Raw genomic sequence first — 27118 nt, 5'->3', positions numbered from 1 at the left:
CACACACACACACACACACAGACACAATATAGAGCACAACATACAGCATGAGCCTGTGTAATAAAATATATAATGGGCCTGTCTAAATAATCAGATTATTATTTAATAAGCCTGTATCATAATGTTGGCCTTGTATATTTCCTCTCAAGGACCATTTGGGGATAATAATGAGTGCCATTGTTCCATGCTCACCGATGGAGAGTGTGTGTGAGAGTGAGTGAGTGAGTGAGATGTGTGGTGTGTTTTACTACTCGATCATATAAACGGAGGGTTTGCGCTCGTGAAATCTGACTCGCGTGTTCTCTGCACCTGAGCTTCTAAAGCTTTCATTTATAAGCCAAAGCCCACTGGCCCACGGGGACGAGTGAGGCTGCTCACAGGCGTCTGCGGAAGCCATTCCCCCCGCTAAATGTATTTGACAGTTCTACTTTTCATAATCTTTTTAAATAAATGATCATGTCTTTGTAGGTTTGCAACAAAGCAATTCATTAAAGACTTGTCAAGTCTATTTGGCGGTAAACAGCATCCCGTGTGGAAATAAATATATAAAAAATGTTTTAATTTATTTATTTATTTATTTATTTTTAGTTATTGACAAATATGTTCTTTAAAAAAACTGCTTTACAGTTTCCAGGCACTCCTCAGACATGCTCTACTGCTGCAGGAAGCTGCTGCCAACCATTACAAAAGATACCCAAAGAATTATAAAATAGCTGTTTAAAACAAAAAAAATTAAAATAAAAAAACTGAAGGCAGTTCTTTTCTTAGTGGAAAATCAAATGCTACTCAGGAAGTTTTGGAAAAGTGTCTGCGAGTATCGGACTGGCTCGCTAGCTCAGATGGGAACCGACCAAGCGTTGGTTGTTCCGAGCAGGCTAGCCGAACGGGTTTCTTACGGTGCCTGGACAAACGTCTGTTCTCTCACTCTGCAGGATCCAGAAGGAGCTAGCTGAGATAACCCTTGACCCTCCTCCAAACTGCAGGTAGGTCCACATGGTTTTGTTATCTGCCTAGATGCTGTTGGTTTTACACAATGCGAGCGTTTCTTTTGGAGTAGGACTTAAGAATCATGACTGGGTTGTTTTTATGTTATTAGGTGCAAATGTCTAGTGTCCAGTTTACACTGTGCCGGCTGAGTGAGAAATGTGAATTTAAAACAGATCTTGATTTGGCCCAAACTCGATTAACCTTGATTATGATCTTGGCTGTGTGGGTCCTGTGAAGCTGCAGTTGCTCAGGAAAGTCGACATGGTTGATGTCGGCGTGTGCGTGCGTGTGCGTGCGTGTGTGTGCGTGTGTGTGATCCATCTCAGCTGTGAACGCAAGTGTGTGAGCCTGCGTGCATTGTAAGCATTGCTGTGGCAACAGGTCTGATGTGTAAAGTTGGATTTTCATGCTAGCAGTCATCATAGATGGTGTCTCTGGTTAGTCTCTGACTAGCCAGGACCGTTGTGTGTGTTCTCCCTATGGAGTGCGAGTTTCTGCCACCGCAAGTCTGCTCCCCTGCCAGGCAGTGATTTCTCAAATGCTGACTGAGTGTAGGAAATGAAGTCGATCTCTATAAGCCGGCCTAACGGAGAACACAGAAGAGCGTGGACGCATTAGGCGGATGTTTCTGCAGCTAGGCCTGCGTGTTCACTGGTTTCTAGGACTGGGTCCCACTGCCCCAGTCCCTGGCTGGCTGCTTGCAAGGCTTTGGGGACCCGCGCTTGTCTGGGGACTGTGGAACGACATCTTCCCGCCGCGTGCGAGCTCGTTCACACGCGCGAGCGGCGGCGCAGCCGCGCTCGTGTGAGCTGTGTGTAATCTCTGCGACGCTTGCCTTTTTATATTCATGTCCAACTGCCTCCTCTACAGCGTGGAGAACGAGATTTCGCGCGGTGCCATTTGCACTGCGACACGATACCGAAAGACTAACCAAGTCTGGCGGTTTTAGAACGGAAGGATTTACCTGAACGGTAAAAATGGTTTGAGATTTGCTATTTATTTAAAGTCGTCTCATAGGAAACCTGTAATAACACAGCTGTTCTGAAGTTCATAATTCTCTTAGAACGTAATAGGCCAACTTTAAAAAGCTGCTTCACCCTCCAGTCAGCTGCAGCCTGTGATGAAATCAGCAATTTATGTGAGCTATAGATGAAAGGAGACATGGAGACCTTGGCATTAGGAATTTGCACTTGTATTTCAGCTAAGTTACTGATGGGAGTTTAAACGCACTTGGTATCAGAGCACAGCCCCTCTTGTTGTCCAAACGCACTAATCTGTTGTGGCAGAGCGTGTCGGCGCTGTGTGTAAAATGGAGCAAGGAAGGCGTTAGACGCGAGGAGCGTGCGCGCGCCCCAGCGCTTTAAGCCTCTGCAGACGCTTGGGGGTGAGCCAGGCGCTTCTAACGAACGCGGCATGTTCTAATGAACGCGGCACACACACACACACACAACTCTCAACATGTCCGAAAGCTCGTCACCGGTCATCCCCGGGTTTTAATGAGGGGTGTGTCTCGTTTGAGCAGTAATTGGATGGAGAGATGGAGGGGCGATGCTGACGTTTCGGGCTGTGCGCGGAGATATTTCCTCTTGTTTTAATCACTTTTGTCACCGTGATGGAGGGTAATTAATTGAATGTGACAGCCATGCTGGAAGGCTATGTAAACAGCCATGCAGCCGAGACATATTGCTCCTCTGCTGAGCTTGGCCTGCTGTTCTGTGGTGTCGTGGGTTTTCTTTTTTTTTTTAAATTACCATATCCTTTCATGATGGTACTGCCAGAGTTTTGATCAGAATCCCTCAGCTGGCACTGGGAAACAATCCGAGATCCCAAAGGGGCATTTGGCTTTGCGTGCTCTCTTTCTCTTTTCCATTCCCCCTTCTCTCTCTCTCTCTCTCTCTCTCTCACACACACACAGACAGACAGTACACTGACACTTGCTCTCTTGCAAAGATTTTTCTCACTCCCTCTCCATCTTCTATGCGTCATGGTTGGAAAGCCTATAGCATGCAGGGCTGCCACATGTCTCCTGTAAACCACACAGCCCAGTCAGCAGCTGTAACACGGAACGGTGCCCAAGTCGCAGGCCAACCTGCAGTCAGCAGCCGTAACACGCGTAACGGGCGTAAATCACAGACGAACATTGAGCTGTGCTGGTGTAACAGGCCTCTGGTAAACAAAATAGAAAGAACTTCACGGTGACTGTGCCGAGGCCATGCGGGTTATGGTCTTCGTGGCGTGCCGGCATGCTCGTTCTGCAGAAGTCCACGCTGGCTGACAGAGGGCCCCCTGACTAACGTGTCACGCAGTAACCTGCTTGGTGCATTTCCCTTGAAGCAGGAAGGCTTTCACTGCAGTCAGGTGGCGCTGGGTTGCGTGGGGTTCTGTCAGGGGAAGTCCAGTGCGCTCGTTGGCCCCTCATGTCCCTCAAATCCGTTACATTTATTCTCTCCCCACCCACGCCCCACTGACCAATTTCAGCTGGCGATTTTTGCCTCCTTCGAATGTGGACTCGATCGATTGGTCAGCGATGGCTAAGGCGCTGTAAGACTCTGTTCCTCAGGAGTCCGAGGAGAGGTCCTGCAGCCGGCATTAAAGGCGGGTGGATTTTCTTTTAAACAGCAGCTGACATTTGTTGTTAATGGGCAGGGAGATGTGGCGATGTACATGCAGGGGCCTCCGTGGGCCTTCCGCTGTGCACAGGAGGTGATCTGCTGGAGGATCTCGGCAGGAGGTGTTTGAACCCCCCCCCCCCTGTGATTTGGGGGGTGATGAGGGTTGTATGTGTGCTTGGGTGGAGGGGGGTCCTGTGGGAGGGTTTAATGCGTAAAGCCGTTTTCAGGACTATTGAATGTAAAATGGCTCTATACATACGTGCGTGTGTGCGTGCGTGTGCGCGTGCGCGTAAGAGAGAGAGAAGCTTCTCCAAACTTCACTTTCTCTCAGCCAGTTATTTATATGTATGTGCACATGCATACACATTTTGTTTTTGTTTTTTTGTAAAGTTTTATTTATATGAACTTTCTTTAGCTCGGATAGTCACATTGAGATTATAATCTCTTACGAATGAGCCCTAGCCAAGATGGCAGCACAAATGACACACACAACAATTAAAAGAACATTATAATCTTTTGATGGCAGAATTCACATACCCCCCCCCCCCCCCGCCGGGGTGATTGACAGGGGGGTAAGGTGGTGGCGGAGCTGACTGCAGGGTCGAGAGCGCATCTCCTCTCTTACTCATAATGACAACTACTAACTTCCTCTCTCGCTTCCCGATACAGCCACCCCCCACTGACACGCATGCATGAAAGAGCGGGCGCATTCGTACATGCGCTTGTGTAAACCCCCCCGCAACATACACACACACACACACACGAAATACGGCACTCCACCGACCACAGCAAACACCTCCCTCCTTCCAAATGCATGAAATCACAGTCCCACATGCACAGTGATTTGCACACGTGCGCATACAAGCACATAGCCAGCTCCTCGGGGTACAGCTGTCTTATCGGCCTCCTTGATGACTGTGTATTTACAAAAAGATTATATTTGGCTACTTTATTTTGAGCGATGGGAAGCGGAGGAGTGTGTATTGTAGCTGATATTCACCAGGCACAGGGGCCGTCATGTCAAAACTTGTCTTCTGTTTAATATGGCATTACAATCGCTTGCCGTTCTATTCCAGTGATCTAAATACAAATTCTGAATTAGTGAGCTTTTCATAACAGCTGACACAAATGACATCACGATTTTCTTTTTGAAAATGCCTCACACTGTGAGACACGGTGTACTCAATTCAAAAATAAAACAGGATCGGCCAAAACAAATAATAGGAACATTTAATAAACATTTAATTTCCATATTTTTATTTGTCCTTCTTTCAGAAAGCATGTCTTACATCAGTTAGTCATTGCCAAGGCACACCATTTTCTTGGCCAAAAATGAACAACAGCTCTCTAACGCTTGTTCCTACAGATCAAAATATTTTGTGAGAGTCATTAAACATAATGTCAGTGGGGTTTTTTTGAGCCGCGTTTTTCGCTGAATAAAACCCGGTGAGTAATTAATTTGCGACGTGCTGGTGTTCTGACAGCGATGGAGGATAATGCGTTCTTTTAACGGGCATGTGTCCCATCTTTATGCAGGTCCAGTCTGTTTCTCCACATTTAGGCTCAGCGTTACGAACATGTACCCAGCAGTGATGAGTTGTTCTTCACCATTTTGAAAATTGTTCGCTGATGGTTGCCCTCCATAAACGAGTCCCTGTGTCTCGGGGTCCGAGTCGCATCGCTGGTCCCCGGTCCGACTCTTGTGTCCTCCTGCTGCTTGGGGAAAGAACACTCTGGAGTTAATGTCTTCTTCACTCTCAATATGCTCCCTCGTTCATTTGCAACTCTTCCTGTTCCATCACTTCAGATGACCAAATGCTCAGAGCAGGCTGCCAGTGTGCCGAAGAAGCCACTCTGTGCGAGTGCGCGCGAGCGTCTGTGTGTGTGCATGCAGGACTGATCGGGTTGGCTAGCCAAGGGGAAGGCCAGGGTTAACAGTGTTGAGAGAGAGCGCATGACCGTGGCCCACTGGACAGGCGGCGCGCTGTTCAGCAACACCTGTATGAGCGATTCAGCAACACCTCTCCTTTCAGCGGTGGTGTGTTGGTGTGTGTGAAGCAGACTAGACCTCTGAGGTAAAGGGGCACTTAGCTGTAAAAGCTCTAGTGTGTTTCTGATGCCTTTAGAACTGTTATTAAATAGCTTGTTATTGGCAGACGCCTCGTACAGCATTGTGCAGTAAGCCGCGTCTCTCTCTCTCTCTCTCTTCTTCTTCTTGCTTGCTCTCTTTCCTTCTTTTTCTCGCTCCCTCTCGCTCTCCCTCGTTTTCACTCTCTTCCCCTGTTCTTTTTTTCTTCCACTTTCCCTCGCACTCTCTCCCCTAGAATGAGTTTTTAAGTGTGTTTTTCAAACAGCAGCGCTACTGAATCAATAGGTCTCAGCAGGGCTGGAATTTCTCTCTCCGTCACTCAGACTCACACTCGCTCCTCTGCTGCGGTCCAGGTCCGAGGCGGCGGCCCCTCTGGTGTGCCGGGCTCTCGCTCGCTTCCCTTTGATTTCCTTTTGCTTTCCCTCGCCTCACCTGCGGCGAGCTGGCCTAGACACGTGATTGGACGGCCCGTCGAAGGAGAGGATTAAGGGCCGAGTGAGGGAGATGGGACGGCGCTTCCCGTTGGCGCCTTGGGTCAGAGCGGTCGTCTTCCGTGGCTTAGAGCGTGTGCTGGGATCGTTCGGGCGGAGGGGTGTGCTTTGTGGTGGGATGCTGCGTTTGATGAAGATCATCATCCCTCTTCCTCTTCTCCCTTCTACTGCAAGCAGAAGCTGCTCACGGTGGCGTTGTAAGGCATTATAATAGACCTCATAGGACAACTGGCCCTGAGAAGATTGAACACAATAAGCACTACAGGCCTGATGGGTTCCATATCGCATGTCAGATAAATGGTTTGATTAAATATTAGACTTTGACCTTTTGAAGATGTTCTGTATATTTCAGGAAAGGAAAATGCCGTCAGAGTTGCACTGTAGCACATCCGGCTGTTTGGACGTGTAGAAGAGAACTGATCAGAAACGAAAATGGAACTGTTGAATTCCCTTCAAATTCCCTTCCTTAATCCAAAATGGAATCAAATAACTCCAAGCATGCGTTCATTTTGTGTGTAACCGTGTATAATTGTCATGGCATTTCTGTGTCTCGACACGAATACTGAAATCATATTTAAGAATTCCACAGAAGGACGCTCGGTGTGGTGCTGGACTGCTTATGTGTCTCCTGTGGCTTCTGGTAAAATTGTCAAGAGAAGGTGTTCCCTCTTTAGCTAACAGCAAGGAGTGCAAAGTCCCCCCCCCCACCCCACCCCCTGCTGAGAGCTTCTGTCTCTCTCTCTCTCTCTTTCTTTCTCTCTCTCTCCCTCCCTCCCTTCCTCCCTCTCCATCTGGCTCTCTATCTCTCTCTCTCTCTCTCGCTCTCTCTCTCTCTCTCTCTCTCTCATTGTCTCTATGCACACCCAGGTTTCACAGTCCATTCCCCTGATCCATTTCATGGTGGCTCTTAAATTCTTAATGTGCCCTTTTCAGCTCACTATGCCCTCAGCTGGCCTCCTCCACCCACCACGCACAGGCAGGATTGGCCACAGCGCTGAAAGCACACAAACGCGCACACCCGGTCTCCTCGGGAAGACTGGGAGCGCGGCCCTCCAGGATATCGTGTCTCCTCTAGGCTGTTGCACCAGTTGCGTGAATTAGAAAGGAGTGATGGCATGAGAGTGATGGTTGGCTGGGGAAGCGCTTCTGTACTGGCATGACGGAGCTGATGCATGTTTGAGAGTCAGAGCTTGTTGTATTGCTGTAACTCTTTTATTTGTACCGCTTAAACCTGCATTTTGTATGCACAGGGGCTTTCTCTACTGAGTAGGTGTGTGTAGCAGCCGGTGTATTTGTGTGTTTAGTTTTCATGTTGTTAATACGTTTCATAGAACAGAAGTTCTGCAAGTTGGAGCCAAGTCTCACTTCAACTTTTATCAACAGATCATTGACGGAGTGTCGACTGGAGTAAAACCTCAAGCGTAGGAGCTCATGTTGGTCTACCACTCCTGGATCTACAGTACCAAGCATTTGGGTCCTACTGACACTGGGAGAGCAAACTGTAGTATTACTGGTGTAGTCGACAGTGAGCCTCCAAGGAGTTAAGTCATAAACTGTAGCAAACGTGCACCTACTCTTGAAGCAGCATCTTTGTAGATGCCTTCAGTTTCTTCAGCAGTAACCAGCTACAGAGGATGACCACATAGCCGAATTAAAGCGATGTCACGTTCCCCATTTCAAGAAGTCAATGTTTGTACTGTTCCCTTCGCCTGGAGCGCTACAGAACAGGACTGGACTGACGTATTTCTTCTTCACCTCCAGCTTGAGGGCAAATCCGGACCACACCTTAAAAAAAAAAAAATCACAGAATTGACTTCTAATTTTGATTCGCTCAAGCAGTTGCTCCTACGCCCCGTCTCGACCCACGCATGTTTTGCTGTTTACAGTAGTAGACTCTGGGCTGGATTTCCCTTTGCTTGCTGTGTCGCATTACCAACATGGCTGCAATTTATTTATACAGACAGATGACACACAGCAGTCCCCTTCATTTCATTCATAAGGTTATGCTCTCTGTGTGTCCCGTGTTGTTTAGCAATAGGACATTATGCTGTGCGACTGTCCCATTAGGGTGACGGATGGTCTCGCGTTGCTTGTTCGCGTCTCGGCCGCGAACGTGTTCGGAGTCGAGCGGGGCGGCGACCGGGCTGCGTCAGCCGCGGCTGTCCCTCCCCACCAGCTGGAACGGTTCGCCTTCCACACTTTGCCCGTCTCAATTTCTGAGCGATGTTCGAATCTGCCCCCCCCCCGCCCCGCTGGATCAATATTGCCGTTATCGGCCCACGTCAAAGATTTTATTCAGCTTGCATGCCATGTGAGGCAACACCCCTCAACCCCTCCCCACCCCCAAGGGAGACTACACGAGAATGGAATGAGAGAGAACCCTGTAGAGAGACCTGCAGACAGGGCGTTTATCAGATCTCCTGCTGGGAACTGCTGGTCTTTTCCAGGCATATCTCTCTCTCTCTCTCTCTCTCTATCTATCTCTCTAACTCTCTCTCTCTCTCTCTCTCCCATCCTTTCCCCCCCCCCCCCCTTAGATTGCATACAGGGCACTGGGGTTGAGGGAGCTCAGCCAAAGCCTGGCAGAGGGGGCCCGGGGTCACGGACGGACCCCTGCAGCGTTCCCTCCTCCGCCAGCACTCTGCTCCACGTCCTTGGGCCCACGGATTGCTCTCATGTCGGAGGATGTTGGACCCCTCCACCCTCGTCCATGCTCAGTAGCAGTGTGTGCTGCTTTCACAGCATTACCAGAGCCCATGTCAAGCCAAGGGCTGTGGAACATGTTTGGATTTACTGTGGCTTTTGGTGTAACTCGACCTGTAATATTTGATTACCGTCCTATTCAGCAGTTGCATAAGGCCATTGGGGTGGAAGTAACCGAACAAGCCAGCCGAGAAGAGACTTGGACAAAGCCCGGGTTGGCGTTTTGTCTCCAATTCTTTCTCTTTTTTTTTTCTTCTTGGTAAATGGGAGACTTTTTTTTTTTTTACTCACAGTATGTGTCGGTGCCTAAAATGCATGAAGATGCTCCACTAACAGCAGGCAGATTAAAACGTGACCCGTCAAGGTCCGGAGGCGTGACACGTCGCCGACACGTTCATCTACACTAACTCCTGGAAGACTCCTGACACGTGGCCCAAGTGATCATGATGCGTGCTTTAGCTGAGAGGAGGGCGTATGCTGCAGTCATCAGCTGCCTGCTTCACTGAAACACACACACATGCACACAAAGAAGCATTGGCTGTACTTTTACCCCCTGTTAGCAGCTTCCCCTGAGAAAGGGTGCGTTGCCAAAAACTAATTGACCACAAGGGTGAGTTTGGGGTATTTGCTGACGAGCCGAAACGCACGGCTTTTGAACTTTGAACCAGATGCTTTGCACGCTGGTATAGATGTGTAAACTGATGATGCGCATGCCACCAGAGTCGCGCGCTTGGATGGCGGATAGTTCCGTTGCGGCTGTGGAGCCTGTCCAGCTCCAAAACACCTCGCTTGTACTTCTGCAAAGAAATGAGAGCATGACTCTGCACAGTGTGTACGTGCAGGCGCATAACCTACACAGTCTGCCTCCAGTATACATAGCCAGTAGGGAGCGGTGTTGTGTAGTAGCCAGGATTTACCCTCAGCCCCGCGCTGCGCCGTGATCCCGCTTGTTAGCGAAGTTTGGGTGTCGCGACCGTGGCTGGAAGAAGCCAAGTTTCGTATGCGCTCCCGTTGGAAGACGGAGCACACGCAGCAGTACTGGGCTTTGCTTTTCCTCTCATCCCCCCCCACACTCCACCTGCCTCGTTTTATTGCCGCCTGTGCCGTCAGTGTTAATGAACTACCTTTGCCGTGCATGGCGATGGCACTCGCGGCGAGCTGGTGCTCGTGACCGCTTTCAGAAGAAATGCCAGCATCATCATTACGAAGCGTCCGCTCGACTCGCGGAGGACGTGGAGACGAGACCAGACGGGCGCTGACTCTGTGAGCTCTGTTCACCTAATTGCTCGACATGGCCAATGGTAAAATGTCATATGGAAATCTTCGGTGTGAAGGTTTCTGCCACTCCCGGAAGGCTCAACCCCTCCCCCAACAAATAAGCTTTTTACGGTGAGAGTTTGAAATTTGGTGCTATCAGTCCCCCCAAATCCCAAACATCAACTCTTCAAAGGGTTGTGTTGTTTAGGAGAATTTTGGAGAGTCGTAAAGTTTCGAGAGTTTCGTAGTCTGGCAAGTGGGATGAACCTGATTGGAGACATTGTTGTTGTTAACGGAAGGGACCCGTGCTGTTACCCTGGCGATCCTGGCATGGTGGCACCCTCTGGCAGACCTGTCCTGTTGTGTTGCCGTTCAGTGTCGTTTCCATGGAAATCCTCGCCTGCGGCAAAAACGGGGATGGCACATCCCTTCCCCACCCCCAACCCCTCGCCCCCCCTAGGAGAGGTTGCTAGGCGACTGCTCCCGAGCCAGCAGGGACTTGTTACAATTGGTTTGCTGCTCATCCAAAGGTCAGAGGTTGTGGGCTGTACAGCAGGGTTGTGGGGCGAGGGTCTGAGAGGCCTTTCCTTTTCTCCTAGTCCACTGTTCTGATGAACTTCTGTGTGTGCTTCTCTTGTTTCTTTGTCGTGTGTGTAGCACAAAATCCAGGCTTTGGGGAGCCTCCTCTCTTCTGCCACCAAGCCCACTCCACCTTGCACAGCCCCCAGGCCCCACCCACCCCGAGCTCTCTGGATTCCTGCCAGCACAGCCGTCCAAAACACCTCACTTACACTTCTGCAAAGAAATGAGAGCATGACTCTGCACAGTGTGTACGTGCAGGCGCATAACCTACACAGTCTGCCTCCAGTATACCTAGCCAGTAGGGAGCGGTGTTGTGTAGTAGCCAGGATTTACCCTCAGCCCCGCGCTGCGCCGTGATCCCGCTTGTTAGCGAAGTTTGGGTGTCGCGACCGTGGATGGAGGTTTCGTATGCGCTCACGAAGAATCTCGCAGTTTATACGATACTCGATCATTTATTGCAAGATTATCTTCGAGTTCTTCCCGGTCACTACTGAATGTCCAGCTTGGCACTGCTCCAGTCTACGCGACACACAGATTCATGACGGGCCATTGAGATTTCGTATGTCTGCCCCTCCACAAACCTCTGCGTGCTACGCATACCCATAATCCCACGTCATGACACAGAGCCACGTCCGCGTCCCCGCCCTCCCCACTGGACATGTCCAGTGTTCCCCCTCCCCCAACCCCGCAGGCTTAGAGCAGTGAGCTCTGCAGGTTAATTAAAGGACAGAGTCAGAGAGGCCAGGGTTTCCACTAGCCACGTTTGCATCCAAACATTCCACATTATGCGCATTTATGAAGTGTTGGCGGGAAAAAAATGTGAAGCTATCTACTATGGTTATGTGAAAACTTACGTAGGCTACCGTGATTTTATATCCTGAGTTTTCTAGCTCATCCTAGCGTAAAAAACTTTTTGCAACATATATGGATGAATTTTGATCTTTTTCAAAAGTCGCAAAAACTTGGTGGATAGAAATCCTGCTACTGAGCAGCAGTCAGGACTTGCTAGGCTCTGTTTCAGCAGTGATCTTGAACTGTAGGCTTAGTTCAGCTCTAAAGATCTGCAGATCACTGTGATGCATAGGTTACAGTCTTGCAGGTAGAATCTGGGCTTTCGTTAAAGCCCATCATCTGGCTGTTGTGGTCGTTGTCATTGCCCCCCAAAGTCCTCTACAGAGACAGGGGGATGGATTCCCCCCCCCCCCGCGGTCGTTAAAGCTTATAGAGTGCGTTTTCCAAGTTTGTCCCGGCGGTCCATGTTGGCTCTGGCTGCTGGTTTCAGACCAGCTTTCCGTTCGTGTCTTCAAGCGTGAATGTCCTTGTTATGTCAGGGAGCTGCTGATCCTGGCTCAGCCGGCCCATGCCTTACTGCAGGGGCGGAGGGCCTAATCCAGTTAGCACTCGGCCCAGAGAGAATGAATGGTGTTAGGCCACTGCAGGAGCATGGAATAAGCTTGTATAACCTCCTTGCCTTTATGGAGTGCGTGTGCGCGTGTGTGCGTGTGCACGTTTACGCTCGGTATACATTCTCAAGCATTCCAATGAGGTCTTCCCCACAGGCCTTGCCTGGCTGATGTATTGTTTGGGACTGCGGATAAACCGGCGTCTCTGCAGTAACCCCACGGGATCGCTAGCCCAGTTCACTATGCCAGGCCTATTTAGTCGCCGCTCCTTAACCAGGCAACATCCATGTGATTATCCTCACCTGTACCACCGTGGCTGCTCCGGAAAACCACCAGCCGCTGTCGGTTCAGGCTGAATGCAGACAGATTGAATATATGCTACCAGACCTCATATAAAACGCTCGTAAACCCGAAGCGTCCAAGATCGCACCTTGTTCCAGTCATTTATAACAGCCGTTGAATAGATTGTAAAAAGTAATTGTCACCTTTTTGTTTAGTAGTGATGGGTGAAAAACGACTTGCACAGAAGTGGTGGGATGGGTGAACAGGCTCGCCAAAAGGTTCCTGTATTGCAGTATCGATTTTACTAGAACTCTTGAAGGTCACTTTGTTTTTTGTTGTTTTTTTTTTTTTGTTTGGGTTTTTTTGGCCCGGCTGAGCAGAGCACTCCTGTCTGGGTTTGCCGGGCATTGAAGCCGCAGTGCGCTGCTGCGATCCAGCCCCCACATGCAAACCCAAACCCCGCCCCCTCCCGCCTCTCCACCAATTGCACTGTGCCCTTTGCCGCCTTCTCACTGATCTTTCCATGGTATGAGGCACAGGCGGGGTGACGTCCTGAGTTCTCGTAGAACGGGTCGTCTGGTAGGATTTGATTGGCGGTGGTGGGAGGCTGCGCAAGGCGTTTTCATCTCTGTGCTTCTGCAGGCGTGAACGTGTTTAGCGCGCGCACGTGTGTGTGTGTGTGTGTGTGTGTGTGTGTGTGTGTGTGTGTGTGTGTGTGTGTGTGTGTGTGTGTGTGTGTGTGTGTGTGTGTACATACACAGCTGATGAAGGACCTCTGTCCTGTAGGTATGTATGGAAATGTGTGTGTGCGTGTGTGCGTGTGTGCGTGTGTGTGTGTACACATACATACACAGCTGATGAAGGACCTCTGTCCTGTAGGTATGTATGGAAATGTGTGTGTGCGTGTGTGCGTGTGTGTGTGTACACATACATACACAGCTGATGAAGGACCTCTGTCCTGTAGGTATGTATGGAAATGTAGGTGGAGCCAAAGGCATCCTCTCCACCTAGTCACGTGACCGAAGCTGTGTTGGCTGCTGGTGTGTGTGTGTAGGCAGCATGTAGCTCTAATTCTTTGATTCAGTGCTTCAGTGGCTGCCATGCTGGAGGTTTTTTTAGGTCCGCACACTGTCTAATTTGTTTTCGTGCGTTTCTGAAAGTACACGCAGTGAGCGCTCATGAGGTGGAAGGGATTGTGCATGTCTCGGCATCGGACTAGACACACGTTGTTTTTAAAATTTGATTTTAAGTGCTTTTTAAAATGCGATGATCACATTGGGCATTAGGGTTTGCTGCCAAGGAGAGATTATATTAGTAATTGAAAGCCTGCTTGAGTATATCCTGTTCCATCAAAACATGGCGAGATGCAAATATAGATTGAGATACTGATATCTGTAGAAGGTGGTGAGACGTTTCGGAATCAAATGAAGTCTGAGTGTTTCCTCCGCTTTGTCCCTGGGGCCTGTAAATCGGCTCACCATGGGCTGTAATGCAGCCAGTTGAACGTTTGTTCCCGTTCAGTGGTGACTGGGTCAGCGCGAGGCACTGACGTCTGTTGAAGTGTGACGGTGCTGACCGACCCCCGTGGGCTGGTTTCTGGGCCGCCATCCGGTGAGGATGAAGATGATGAAGGGGCAGGCGGAGTTGATTGTTCGTTTGTCCCCTGGAGTCGTGTGTTCAGAGGCCAGTGTTTAGACTGAGCAACTCTGCTTGCCTGTGCCTTATGCGAGAGGTGTGTGTGTGTGTGTGTGTGTGTGTGTGTGTGTGTGTGTGTGTGTGTGTAGGTAGGAGTGTAACACGCAGTCCTAGATGAGAGCATGTTTGTTATTCTTGCTGGAGAGAACTGGATGGCAGCCCGGACTACATCTGGCCTGCTTCGTGAGGGTTTCACCAGAGCATTCTCAGTCTTTTACCCCCTTCCTTCCTCTCTTTCGCTCTCTCTCACTCTGTCTGGGATTCCCAGCTCCTCTGGCTTTTCTTTATCTATCTCTCTCTCTCTCTCTCTCTCTCTCTCTCTCTCTCCCTCGTTGACTGTTTAACACCTTTTTGCTGGCTCATCTTTTTAAAGATCCAATTTAATGGCCTTTTTTCTTAAAAAAAATATATATATATATATATATTTTAAATTCTCTCTCCTATTTATTCCTCTCTGTTCCTCTGTTATATCAGCTGCGGTCAGAGGCCGCTCGCCCCTGTCACCTGAGCAAGTGAGTGTAATCTTGCAATCTCATGTGTTAAAACAACAATAATGTCTTCATCAGAGAGGGACAAAGGAATCGAGGCACGAGGGTTTGGGGTGTGTGACAGGGTCGAGTGGGTAATCGAGGCACGAGGGTTTGGGGTGTGTGACGCAGGGTCGGGTGGGTAATCGAGGCACGAGGGTTTGGGGTGTGTGACGCAGGGTCGGGTGGGTAATCGAGGCACGAGGGTTTGGGGTGTGTGACGCAGGGTCGAGTGGGTAATCGAGGCACGAGGGTTTGGGGTGTGTGACGCAGGGTCGGGTGGGTAATCGAGGCACGAGGGTTTGGGGTGTGTGACGCAGGGTTGGGTGGGTCATCAAGGGACGAGGGGTTTGGTGGGGGGGTGCAAGTTGAAGCACTAAGCTCAAGATCCTTCCAAAATGAGAAGTAATACTATTGAAAAGGAATACCTGTCACACTGCTCAACTGTCAGGGAGCGTGAGATCTGAGCATCTGCCTTCATGCCCTCCTCAATGTCACACTCAGTCTCTCGTGCACGCACGCGCGCACACACACACAGAGATAAAAATAGCGGTGAGTCACGGCAGAAGTGACCAGGTGATGGCGGGTGAGAGGGGCGTGTCCAGAGGGAGGGGGAGGGGTCTCCCCACCCATTACTGCCCACCACCGTCACCCTGCTGCCCGGCCACACAAGGGCGCTACTATCTGCAGGGTTTCTAGTCCTCACACAGGAAAAGGCTCAGAACTGGCCCCATTCAACAGGAACACTGCCGTGTGTGCGTGTGAGCGAGCTAAAGGGAGTGAGTTTACTGGTTTTACATTGCCTTCTAACTTTTGCCTCACACCCTCACTCATGACATTAAAGGACCGATCTGTTTTTGGTTTTATAACTATCGGCTGATATAACTTATAACTACTGGCCTACGGTCGGCCCTCACGATTTTTCTTCTTTTATGGGGGCCCTATGCCCCAAACCTTGGCAAACCTTAACCCTCTCCCCCAAACCTTAACCCTTGACCATATTTAACACAAACGCAAAGAGTGTGGCATTGCCAGAATGCATAGTCCACAGTTCTTTAGTGCACTGAAACTTTTTTTAAAAATTAAAAAAATCTATATTTATGGTAGTAAATCATTAAAATAGCTTAATAATGCATGTATTTTCTGCATTTACTTCTTTTTGTAGTCTACACATCATCTGGGATTTTCCATAGTAGGCAGCAAAACTTCAAAAAAAAAATTTGTTTTAAGAAAATAAATAAATAAATTCCCTTTTAATTATTCATGGAAAACTTGCAAATAATCAGATCCGTGCTGATCAGTTAAACTCGAGAACGTCGAGGTTCAACTGTATGGCTCAGATTAATTTTTCCATAAATGCTGCTGTGGTATGTCCACATGCATCATGCCCTGCCCTGACCCCCTGACCAGTTAGCTGATGCCCCGAGGGGCTTTGGACCAAGCACGTGTCATGGCCGTGGTAGCAGAGAGGCTATGTTAAACAAGGCATTGCCTATTTGAGCTGCATGGCTGCAAGGATGTCTGGGAAAAGAAGCAGCTTTTAGGATCAGAGAAAAGTAGACCTTTCAGGAGCTCAGAGTCGTCTGTGTGCGTTTGAGTGCAGTCAGTTGGGAGCAGTGGTGTTTTATTGCAGGACCATTAGACTTTCATCAGTGCTAGCCTTTTAGAAAGTGATCAGCAAGCCCAGGGCCTGACCCTGGCAGAATCCCTGCTTCTGCTAGAGAGAGAACACACACACACACACACACACACACACACACACACAGTGAATGGGAGCGACGGTGTCTGCCATCTCGAAGCATCTCCAGATGCGCTGTCAGTAAAATGGCTGTGGCCAGTAACGCAGGCAGCCCCGGGCCAGCCGTCACGCCGTTCCGAGCTCCCCCCTCACGCCACCCCCGCCCGAGCCGGCCGTCACGCCGCTCCGAGCTCTTCCCCTCCCCCCACCGGGCCAGCCGTCACGCCGTTCTGAGCGCTTCTCCCTTCACCCCCCGCTCCCAGGCCGGCCGTCACGCTGCCCCGAGCTCTTCCCCTCCCCCCCGGCACTTTGGCATTTCCAGTTCACCTCGAAACAGTAAGTCATGTCAGCGTGGGGAGAAAGGAGCGGCAAGGCGCTCTTCCCTCTTTTGCAAGGCGCGCCCACCCGCCGCTGAGCACCGCTGCTTCACAAGCAATCTTCTGTCACACATGAGCACTTTCTCCGATAGGTTTGATGCCTCCTCTCACAAACCGAGCACACGCCCCCCCGTTACTTCCGTTTTCTTTTTTCAGCTTTCCTTCTCTCTCTCTCTGCCACTTTCTTTCGTCTCACTCTTTTTTCCTGTTTTTCTTTTCTCTTTTCCCTTGCTTGCCTCTCTTCTCTCTGTTCCGCACTCTCAGACAGAGGGACAAAGATGGAGGGAGAGAGAGAGAGAGGGAGAGAGAGAGGGAGAGAGAGACCGAGAGAGAGAGAGAGAGAGAGAGAGAGAGAGACCGAGACCCCTACAAAGCCCCACATTGCCCAGAGCCGAGCAGAGAAACACTTTAACAAACACTAAGGGCCACTAAGACCAAACCAATTTCTAACACTACATAAACAAAACTACATCACTCATTAGAGTAGGCGAACACTTGCCTGAAGCAAAATGCAGTGCTGTCTGGCCTACAACCACTACCTGCTCCCAGTGATGGATATTAAACACAGAACCATGCTGACAAAGGACAGACACGGCGAACAAACTGACGGTCTGATAAAAGAAATCACGTCTGCCCAGAAAGCAGAGACACTGCATAGACACGGCTCTTTCTGACTGTAAAATGTTTGGCCAAAATGTGCCAAATTAACTTCACAAAATTTGAGATGATCCACCCCAACTTTAGCTGTGTAGCCCTGGCACACTGCCCGGCCTATTAGCTGGGTGATGTATATCTGCCTGCCATGACATGAGAGAATGAGTAGGCCCACACAAACACACCCTGTTCGTAAACACCTTTATAAAATAACTTATTTATTCTTTATCTTTGTCATCCTTACTTCTCTCATGTTGATGAGTATCATTTTATGCTAATCTTTTCATATGCATTACATGCGGGAGTCCTTATTTTTCTTAGTATTGTGACCACTGGTGTTGCATTAATATTGTTTTGGCAACACTGCAAATGAATTATGTTCAGCTTCAGTAAAGCATACTGAATTAAATGAGAGAGAGCGAGAGAGAGAGGTAAAGGGCATTCCAAGGAATACTGTCAGTCGGTCAGTACAGCTCAGGACACACCGAAACACAGCAGCCCTTCCCTGCTCATGCACCACATGTGTACAGTAAATCTTGCAAGAGGTTTCTTAAACTCATTAAAAACATGCGTTCCACTTTTAAATGAGGAAATGATAAGAAATTGTATGCGTGTGTGCGTTTAGGAGAGATGTTTAGTTGGAATGTGTTAAAATAACAGCACAATATATTCATAACTGCCTCTGCCACATTCTTAGAAAACAAAACATCTTAAACTACTCCAAGGTATATATAATATTTGTGTGTGTGTGTGTGTGTGTGTGTGTGTGTGTGTGTGTGTGTGTGTGTGTGTGTGTTTTATTTTTTTCTATTTTCTTTCTTCCCAGTTCTCTTTTAATATTAATACTACTATCACTTTGGCAACACTTGTTAGTTACAGTTCATGCCAGTAAAGATGTTTGAATGTGTGTGAGAGAGATTGGGGTGGGGTGGGGTGGGGTGGGGTGAGCTGGGGGGGGTTCTATAGGGAGAGAGTGAGAGGAAGTGGTTGAGGGAGAGTTCAGATGTGGTCGCTAGACCCAGGAAAGGGGACAGGCAGCTGGCTCAGTCTTAACCTCACACTGAGCACAGTGGCATCATGCTGGACAGAGCTGCCGTGTTTGTGTGTGTGTGTGTGTGTGTGTGTGTGTGTGCACACGTGCTTGTGCACAGGAGCGTTTCATGATCAGGCTGGTGTGATTGTCAAGGTATGATTGACAGCTATCTCTTGTTTGCTTAATGTGTGGAATTTGTGTGCTGTCTTCTTTTAAATGTTCTTCTAAAATCTTCCTAAACCGATTCCATTAAATGATCGTCGTTATCCAACAACATGGCAGCTTGGTTAGTTCGCAGTGTGTGTGCTGCAGTCCTAGCCAGACTGGATGTCAAAATAGGACAAATGTGGTTGCGCATTTGGTTATAAGCAGTACGATAACGGAACCCAAACAGGAAGTGCTGATCACGCAGGCTAAAAGCAAGAGTTTAATCTCCTTTAATTTCACCCTCAAGACCTAAACGAGCTCATTTCCTGCGTGAATCATTCTGCTTGTTTGTCAGTGCCTGTAATCCTCGAGGCTGTGTTCCCTCCTAGCCTCCTTCTGACGACGTAGCCTCCGAAAGCCAAAATGGCAACCAGACTTTGTCTCAACCACCCCGGTGCTGTCTGCTTTGAACTCGTGAGATGCCAAACTGACCGACGGCATGTTTCGTTTTTTCAGCGCCGGCCCAAAAGGAGACAACATCTATGAGTGGAGGTCGACCATCCTGGGCCCTCCGGGGTCTGTGTATGAGGGAGGGGTCTTCTTCCTCGACATCGCCTTCACTCCAGACTACCCCTTTAAACCTCCCAAGGTACGTCTGGGGACCCCTGGTGCACACAGATGCTTGCGTAGGAATTTGGTTAAGGCTCCGCTCAGTTGTGGAGGATTTTATTTTTGCATGTAGAGATCGACTCCCCATTTTGTATGTCTGTTCAAGTGAGCAAGCACGTGCGTGCCTGTGTGTGTGCGCGTGTGAGAGATTTAACAGGAATGTTGCCTGATGGGTGTTTTTTTTTTTTTTTTTTTTTTTTGTTTTTGTTTTGTTTTTAAAGATTTATTTTGTGCACCTTTTGTTTGTGGGACACACCACATGTAAACATTCCCCTATTTTTAGACTTCGCAGGTTCAGACACCTGGAGTCATCGGTGGGTTTACTTTGGCCCGACTGAGGAGTGTTGACGAAGCGTTTTGTCTTCCGTCCTCCCCTATCCCAGAATGCCTCTTCAACTGCACGTTTCCCATTTTAGTGCTCTCAAATTGGTTCTTGTAAAAACTTTCAGTATTAACACACTTAGCTCAGTGCATGTGTGTGTGCGTGGGCGCGTGTGTGCATGTGTGCACGTGCGTGTGTGCGTGGGCGCGTGCACGCGCGTAACATGTAGGGTTTTGTATGTACATGCGCACGTTTGGGATTTCGGGTATGCATGCGTGCGTGTGGATTTTTGTGGATGTGTGCACGTCTGAGTGTGAGTGTGAGTGTGAGGTCTCAATGGACCCATCAGAATGTGTCTTAAAAAAACCTGCTGTAGAGAGCACGCAGCGAGTTCCAGCAGGTCACGACCTCTGCGGGCGCACTGTAGGCCTTGCACTGGGCCGTTTTAATGGCTGTTCTGGCAGCCAGCTGCCCTCCTTTCTCCTTTGCTGTGGCTACCAACTGGAGCTGAACTCTCTGGTCTTCCCCCTCCCCCCGCTGTGAGGTAGCAGTAACGCTCGCTCTGATACCACGGTTTTTCCCTGCGCACCTGCGGCCGTGGCCAAGTCCCGCCCAGACCGCACGCTCAGGCCCCTGTCCCCTGCACATGGAGAACCTGTTCTGAGATCAGCCTCGGACCTCGCGTGTCACGGCAGCCATGCACCCCAGTCGTGTCAGCCGTGTACTGCAGCCACACACCCCCCCACCCCCTGTCTGCCTCTACTATGGCCTCCTGCCTCAGAGGGATCGGGAAATCCCAAGACAGAAGGCTTAAAGGCAGAAGGACAGAGAGCTACTTCATACGCTGTTTCCAGCAACGTTCTGGCAACGTTCAGGTTCCAGTCTGTCTGAAACAGTTCATCAGCGCAGTCAATAAACACCTCTGTTCTCTTCCCGTCTTTATTTAACAAGTGGTGGGAGTGAGTCAAAATTCAAGCCTTGAGTCTAGATCAAACATGGTGCAGATGCTCTCAAGGTCAGTTAAGGTCCGAGTAGTGAACAAAGGCAGGTCATGTGTGATGTGGTCTGCCACTGTGCATGGAAAGGGTGACCATGTTTTTTGAGGTTCCTGAAATGATCATGGCTAAGTAGAAGACTTGGATGTAGGACACCAGTGTTTTTTTGTTCTCTCTCACATGCGCATGCACACACTCTCACTCTCAACCTGAGGTTGTTCTTTTTGCTTGTTGTTGAGCGGAGAGAGTGCTGGGGTAGGCATATGCTTGAGTTTGGTAAATATTTAACCATGTTCTTGAGTTTCCTCCAAGCTGCAGATCTCCTCATTAAACTCCCAATCAGGATGTTCTTTTAGACTTAAATTAGACATGGAGAACCAGGAAGAACCCGGAAGAACCATGGCTGTCTGACCTTAAGAGGTTGGTCATGAAGGTGGTGTTGGGGCTGGTTGTTTTCTGTGAATGATGATTTCAAATAGGAATTTGTATGCGTTTGTTAAATAACTGTCCAACACAAAACTAATTGGTCATGATGCAGGCAGTGTGTAGACCATGCTTAATAGATGAAACATTTGTTCCATGATGGTACCACCTGTTCTCTTAAATTGATCAGATGACTCTGGCGGACTTCTTAAAGGGCAGACTCAAATTCATCACTTAATATACGTTTTTGTTATTATGGTGTATTGTAACAGACTGGATGTCTGTGCTTTGTTAGCTATGTAGGTTATGTTCAGTGTAGGCAGCTACTCCAGGTGTTTGTAAAGGTTAGGTGGGACTTTCTGCCACAGCAATGGGAGCCCTCACAACCCAACCGACACTGCTATGTTTGGCTCCAAAGCAGAGCGTTTCGGTAACAGATGTCCCTGTGGAGCTCAAGGCGTCTGGTACTGTGACAACACGCAAGCCAGTCGACCCCTGACCCCTGCCTTCTGCTATGACAAATAGCACTTGGCCTGAGGTTCTTTATGGGCATTTCGGTGATTGGACTTACCAACGCCCTGAGTGACATGTGGCCTCATTTACATTTACGACCCTTGGCCGACGCTCTTATCCAGAGCAGCTCGTATACTTTTCACTGTGACTGTAATGTCTGTCTTGCTTGGGCACTGAATCCATGACCTTGATGTTGCTAGCGCCATGCGCTACCTGCGCTATCAGGTGAGCTAGTAGAGCAGCGAGACAGGCCCTGAGTAACGTGTGGCCCCTTGTATTGTCCCAAGGTGACGTTCCGCACGCGGATCTACCACTGCAACATCAACAGTCAGGGTGTGATCTGCCTGGACATCCTGAAGGACAACTGGAGCCCCGCCCTCACCATCTCCAAGGTGCTGCTGTCGATCTGCTCCCTCCTCACAGACTGCAACCCTGGTAAGACACACACCTCTCTACAACCCCAATGGTTTCTTCCTCATCGTGTTGTGTGCATCTTTTTTTTTAGCATATCAAAAAAAAACAAAAAACGGTCATCCGGCCGTTTAAAACTTGGTGACCTGGAGTAAAGCTACAAGTTGAGCTACAATGGCTACAAAGTGTTCATATACAAAAAAAGTAAACAGACTGTTAAGAGGCTTGCCATTGTCCAGTACATCAATGACTACTGGCTTTGCTTTCCCATCTCCCGTCTATCAGTTCTGGGTGTCCTACAAGGGCACCCAGAATGTCCCACCAGTACACCCAGACCATGTGTCATTTCCAATATGCGCACGTAGCTATATGGAATGGGCACCTAATAAAGGAGCCAAGGATAAGTAATAAAATTGAATCGCCATGCTCACTTTTTGTTAGAAACGGCGTCGTTGAACAGTGTGTGCTATGCTTGTGGAATACACCTGACGAAAGGTCAAATTAGCATTCCAAAGGTGTTATAGCACTAATGATACACATTTATAATTATAAAAGTAAAAACATTCTAACATGCAAAGCAACCGCTCCGGAAACCCGACGCTGCGGTGATGTAAGAACCACAAGATAGGGAAGACCAAGAACAAGTGTGTGGAGCACCAGGCCTGCTGCTCATGTCTGTTGAAATCCCTGATTGTAACCTCAATCTGTATTATGACTCCAGACAGGCTGTCCATCTGATTTGGAATGTAAATTCTCCCCAGTTCATGTTCAGAATTTGGTTACCCTTGAATACACTTTGTATGCCTGGTATGCCAACAGTTCCGACAAAGACAGAGGAAAGGGAACAGAGTTGACTGATGAGTGTTATGTCATTTAACCAGAAGCATAATTCATGTATTGCTGCTGGCAGTGTACTTTGTATTGGATATGGAGAAGTCCCCCATCTTTAATTCAAGCCGAGTTATGACTACTCGGTGCCGATTACTCGGTGCAGACCACACTGAGTAATCTCAGCCGCGAGCCAAATGACTACCAGCATGTCATTAGAGGTCAGGCTCAAACCCGAGGGAATACAACAGCAAGTGGTCAATATCTGACCCTACTGATAATCACAGTGCGCACCTTTAATTGGCAGCTAAAAGCACAGATTAGCACAATCACAGGTGACCCTGCTTAAAAAGAATCAGGATGAGGTCTACATCCGTAGGTTTATTACACTGCATTGGCCATACTGCTTTTCTTGTGTCCTGGACAAGATAGTGTGTGTGTGTGTTGTGTGGGGGTTTTTCATTTGTTTGTTTGTATGTTTTCCTTTTTATGAAATGCAGCTAGTGGCGATCAGTGTAAATGAAGCCAAAACTAAACAGCTTCTCCTCTGGCATTGATAACCCACAGCTGAGAGAGAGCACGCTAATGTTGCTAATGATGTCTAGCTGGCCCGCGTCTGACAGCACATGTTATGGTGGGGAGGCAAATTATGTCTCACCTGGCTCTCCAGATTGGGGGTGGGGGGTGTCTCCTGGAATGGCCTGCACGGCTTCGAGCACATGCCGCCCGTCTGAAGCCGTGCAGGGTACTGCAGAGATGATTGGCTTTCAGCTGAGGCTGCGTGCGATGGCTTTGCAGCGTGTTGTGATCCATCTCCTGGGCTGAGGCCCTGCCTGAGCAATATTGCAGCAGTTGTTTGTGGCCATAAAGGGGAAACTACGCCCCCCCCATCCCAACCCCTTCCAAAGGTGCTATAAAACAGGAGATTAGCATTAAATGAACCCACATGCAGAGAGGCACATTGCATTAACCTCTGCTTTCACAGCGCTGCAATGTTTTTATTTATTTATTTATTTATAGATATGCGCTTGAATCGGAAGACCCCCCCCCCCCCATATGCCCGCCCCCCTGAAGGTGTGGCTCACGCAGGAGAGATCAATGAGAGATCAAAGGGAGGGGACCAAGGCACAATGACAGTTAATTAACCCTCACGGGTCTTTTGGTTTTCTATTCATACACTCCCACATGCATGTGCCTGCGTGCAGTCACACAATCCTCCAGAAGCACTGCAGCATGCTGCTTAGATCATCCATCCTCTTACACCGTCATTCCGCTGATCTCAGATCAGCTCAGGTTCGACTACCAAACTGCTTAGTGGTGTGCTGTGGCTACCAGCAGCTGATCTCAGAAGTGTTTGTGAAGTGGCTCTCTAACAGCATGGGGCTTGTTTACTCCTCCAAACAACCACGATGACCCCCGAGTTCCCCCCACAAGCTCCCAGACAAAGGAGCCATGCAAGGCAGTGAGGCTTGACCTTGGCCCCTCTTAACCCACAGACAGAACTGTGCAGAAGACTTTAAAAAAAAAAAAAATTCCATTCATTTTTTTCTTCTCAATAGCCAAGGAGAGCTTTGAAAACTGACTTTAAAGAGCCATGCTTCAAACAAACAAACAACCAGTAAGACCCTTGTACAGCTTGTATCTGACTGGTCTCTTTAATGGGAACTGCAAACCCTACCATGGAACTGCATGGAACTCTTTAATGGGAACTGCAAACCCTACCTCTTCAGCATGTTTTAGCCCAACCATTTTTGAGTGGTGATGATAATAATTTTCACAAAACAAAGGCGCTGAGGCCTAACTATTCTCTTCTCTCCTCCAGCGGATCCTCTGGTGGGGAGCATTGCCACCCAGTATCTGACCAACAGAGCAGAGCACGACAGGATAGCCAAACAGTGGACCAAGCGCTACGCCACATAGGCTTGCTCTCTCTCCGGCGCTGCCCCTCCCGACACCCGGCCCTCCCCCGGTCAGCCCCGCCCCCACAACGGACTCTCCTTCATTTCTCGTTGACTTGAAAGCTTTTTTTTTTTCTTTTTATACAGTATATGTATGCTAAGAGCAGATCGGGATTGTACTTTTCCAGTGTGCTGAATGTTGGCATGGTCGTCGAAAGCTTTATTATTAATATTATTTGTAATGTTATTACTGTTCTGCTATTGATCTGCATTACTGACGAGTGCGCCCCCAGAGGGGGGGTGGGGGAGTGGCGCTTCGTACCCAGTGGCTTTTGGGGATTGTAGTATATTTTGTTTCATCATCGACTTTGCGGTGGGCGGAAAACACTTGAGACGAAGACCAGGCAGCGATCGCTGACTTCTTTTTTTTTTTTTTTTTTTTTTTTTACATGAAGCGGACTCTTTTCTTTTTCTTTTTTTTCCCCACCTTTTCTTTTTTTCACCCCTTGTTCCCCCCTCCCTCCTTCATGCTGTCTATGTGGAACACTATGGTGCTGTCCTGTCGATCTCGAGGTGTCCCGCACCAGTCCAGTGTGTTATTGGGCCTGCAGCTCCATGCAGGCAGCCAATGGCTGTTTGTTGTTCAAATGCACATTGTGAGGGGGAAAAACTCAATCGATACTCTGTTAAGTAACTGAGTGAATAAATGACGTGTTTGGCTGAAGCTTGCTTGGGTTGCTGGTGTTTTGTGGGGTTGCTTGTGAAACTTGTGATCCAAAAAAAAATGGCATTTTGCCTTTTTTTCTTTTTTTAAATAGTCTTTTGCTTTACCACACAACTAACCGTACACACAGGCTAGTGAAAGGCCTCTATTGTGTGAGTGTTCGGGGCTTGCTAATATTTTCCATGCGCCTTTGCATGTGTAAGTGTGTGAACTTTTCAGAAAGGTAAACTCAGTGACCACAGTGACTATGTATATGACACTTGTCTCACTGCGACTGGCACCGAAGTTGGGGGAAAAAAAATAAAAATCTTCACAAATGGAGCAGCTCTGAGCTTCTCAACGCCATGCGATGTACGCCGATGCAGTCGCCTCATCTGTAGCTGAACTGCTAGATGCCCTCTCACGCACATTTTTAAAGGGCTTTGATTGCTGGCTCGCTGCCTCAGATTTAAAAAAAAAAAAAAAGGGCTCCGCTCAGGCGGGGGGGATGCATTATGAAAGAACTGCCATCACTGAGAATACGCACTGTGTGCCCTCGGAAATGAATAGTGAGATTTATTTACTCGTACTAAATTTTGAATCCACAAAGCAATTCTGGCTTTTTTTCCCGCCTTTGATGGCATAGAGTTTAAAGGCGTTTGTAGTGGGGTGGGGGGGACCTGGAAAAGGGGCCAGAAGAATGAAGGGGAATGCTCTTGCCTGTCCTATGTGGGGCCGCTCTGGACGTATGCCTCTGAGATTCTAGTCGGAAACTGCTGTAGTCGGGTGGAAGCATACAGGCAATAGAAAGTGGTCATTTTAGAAAGTTTTCTGCCCATAAACGACCAAAGCGGATAGTCACTGAGCGAATTGCCGCAGTGTTTATTTTGCCCAAAGATGAGTTCCTACTAACAGTGTAATCACAACATGCAAACGATCTTATTCCCAAGCTTAAATTGTTGCCTTGTAAGCTTGTGTTATGTCACTTAAGAGGTAGTTATGTGCATTAGTCCATAACAAATGCTAGCAGTTCACCATCACTACACAAAAACATTGAGTACATTCTGCCACATTAGTGGTTCTTAAACTATTCACTTCACATCGTGCTCAGATTGCAGTGATAACTTGCCCAGGTAGATTGTCAAACCTTCACTGTGAAAGCAGCATCTTTGCATCTGCAACCATCTTGCCTGTCCTACTGTGTTTGCCATACAGCTACAGATAATGCAAGCAGACAGGAAGTAGATCGGGTCCCCCCTCCTTTCACAAACGTGTGTGTGTGTGTGTGTGTGTGCACATGTAAGAGCGTGGAAAGCCCTTAAAACCCATCCTGTTACGAATGCAAAGAGCTTTGATGGTTGGGGGTGGGTGGGAATGTGTATGGGGGGTTGGGGGTGTCTTGACTGGTGGTAGTTATATGGGTAAGTGGGGTAGTTCCTGGGTTTAAGCCTGCAGGGCAGAACAACCTTCCTTCCCTGACTCACCCCCAAATCCCACAGAAGAGACAGAGTAAGTGTGTCTTAGTTTAACACATGGGCAATTTTCTGAGCCAACTGTCTGTATAGCAGTCTGGATTGGTGCTCTTTACAAAGTTCATTTATAATGTTCTTTTAGTTTATCTGTGTTCATGCTTTTTTTGCAGACAAAAAAAATGAAGTGGTATTCAGCCACTCACCTGCCAGCCAGACATGAGGAAGAACCACTTGAATTTAGTTTGCTATATCCCATTCCTGGACTTCAGTATCTAGGAGAGGGGTTGAAATGGAGAAATAAACTGTT

At 48.6% G+C, this 27118-nt stretch overlaps 1 protein-coding gene across 2 annotated transcripts in view; it reads left to right on the top strand.

Annotated features, from left to right (window-relative positions):
* LOC113577240 (ubiquitin-conjugating enzyme E2 E2-like) overlaps positions 1–25360 on the top strand; it is a 29698-nt gene extending 4338 nt beyond the window's left edge. For both annotated transcript variants that reach the window (XM_035524876.1, XM_035524875.1), the window contains exons 3-6: positions 933–983; positions 19094–19226; positions 21787–21934; positions 24561–25360. In XM_035524876.1, the coding sequence (XP_035380769.1) occupies positions 933–983; positions 19094–19226; positions 21787–21934; positions 24561–24658 (430 nt within the window). In that variant the 3' untranslated portion in view covers positions 24659–25360. The remainder of the gene's footprint in view (positions 1–932; positions 984–19093; positions 19227–21786; positions 21935–24560) is intronic.
* The last annotated feature ends 1758 nt before the right edge of the window (positions 25361–27118 follow it).

This window comes from Electrophorus electricus, chromosome 4 (assembly GCF_013358815.1).
Source record: "Electrophorus electricus isolate fEleEle1 chromosome 4, fEleEle1.pri, whole genome shotgun sequence".
Lineage (NCBI taxonomy): Eukaryota > Metazoa > Chordata > Actinopteri > Gymnotiformes > Gymnotidae > Electrophorus > Electrophorus electricus.
Note: the sequence above shows the minus strand (reverse complement) of the source record. Positions and strands in the feature narration are given on the sequence as shown.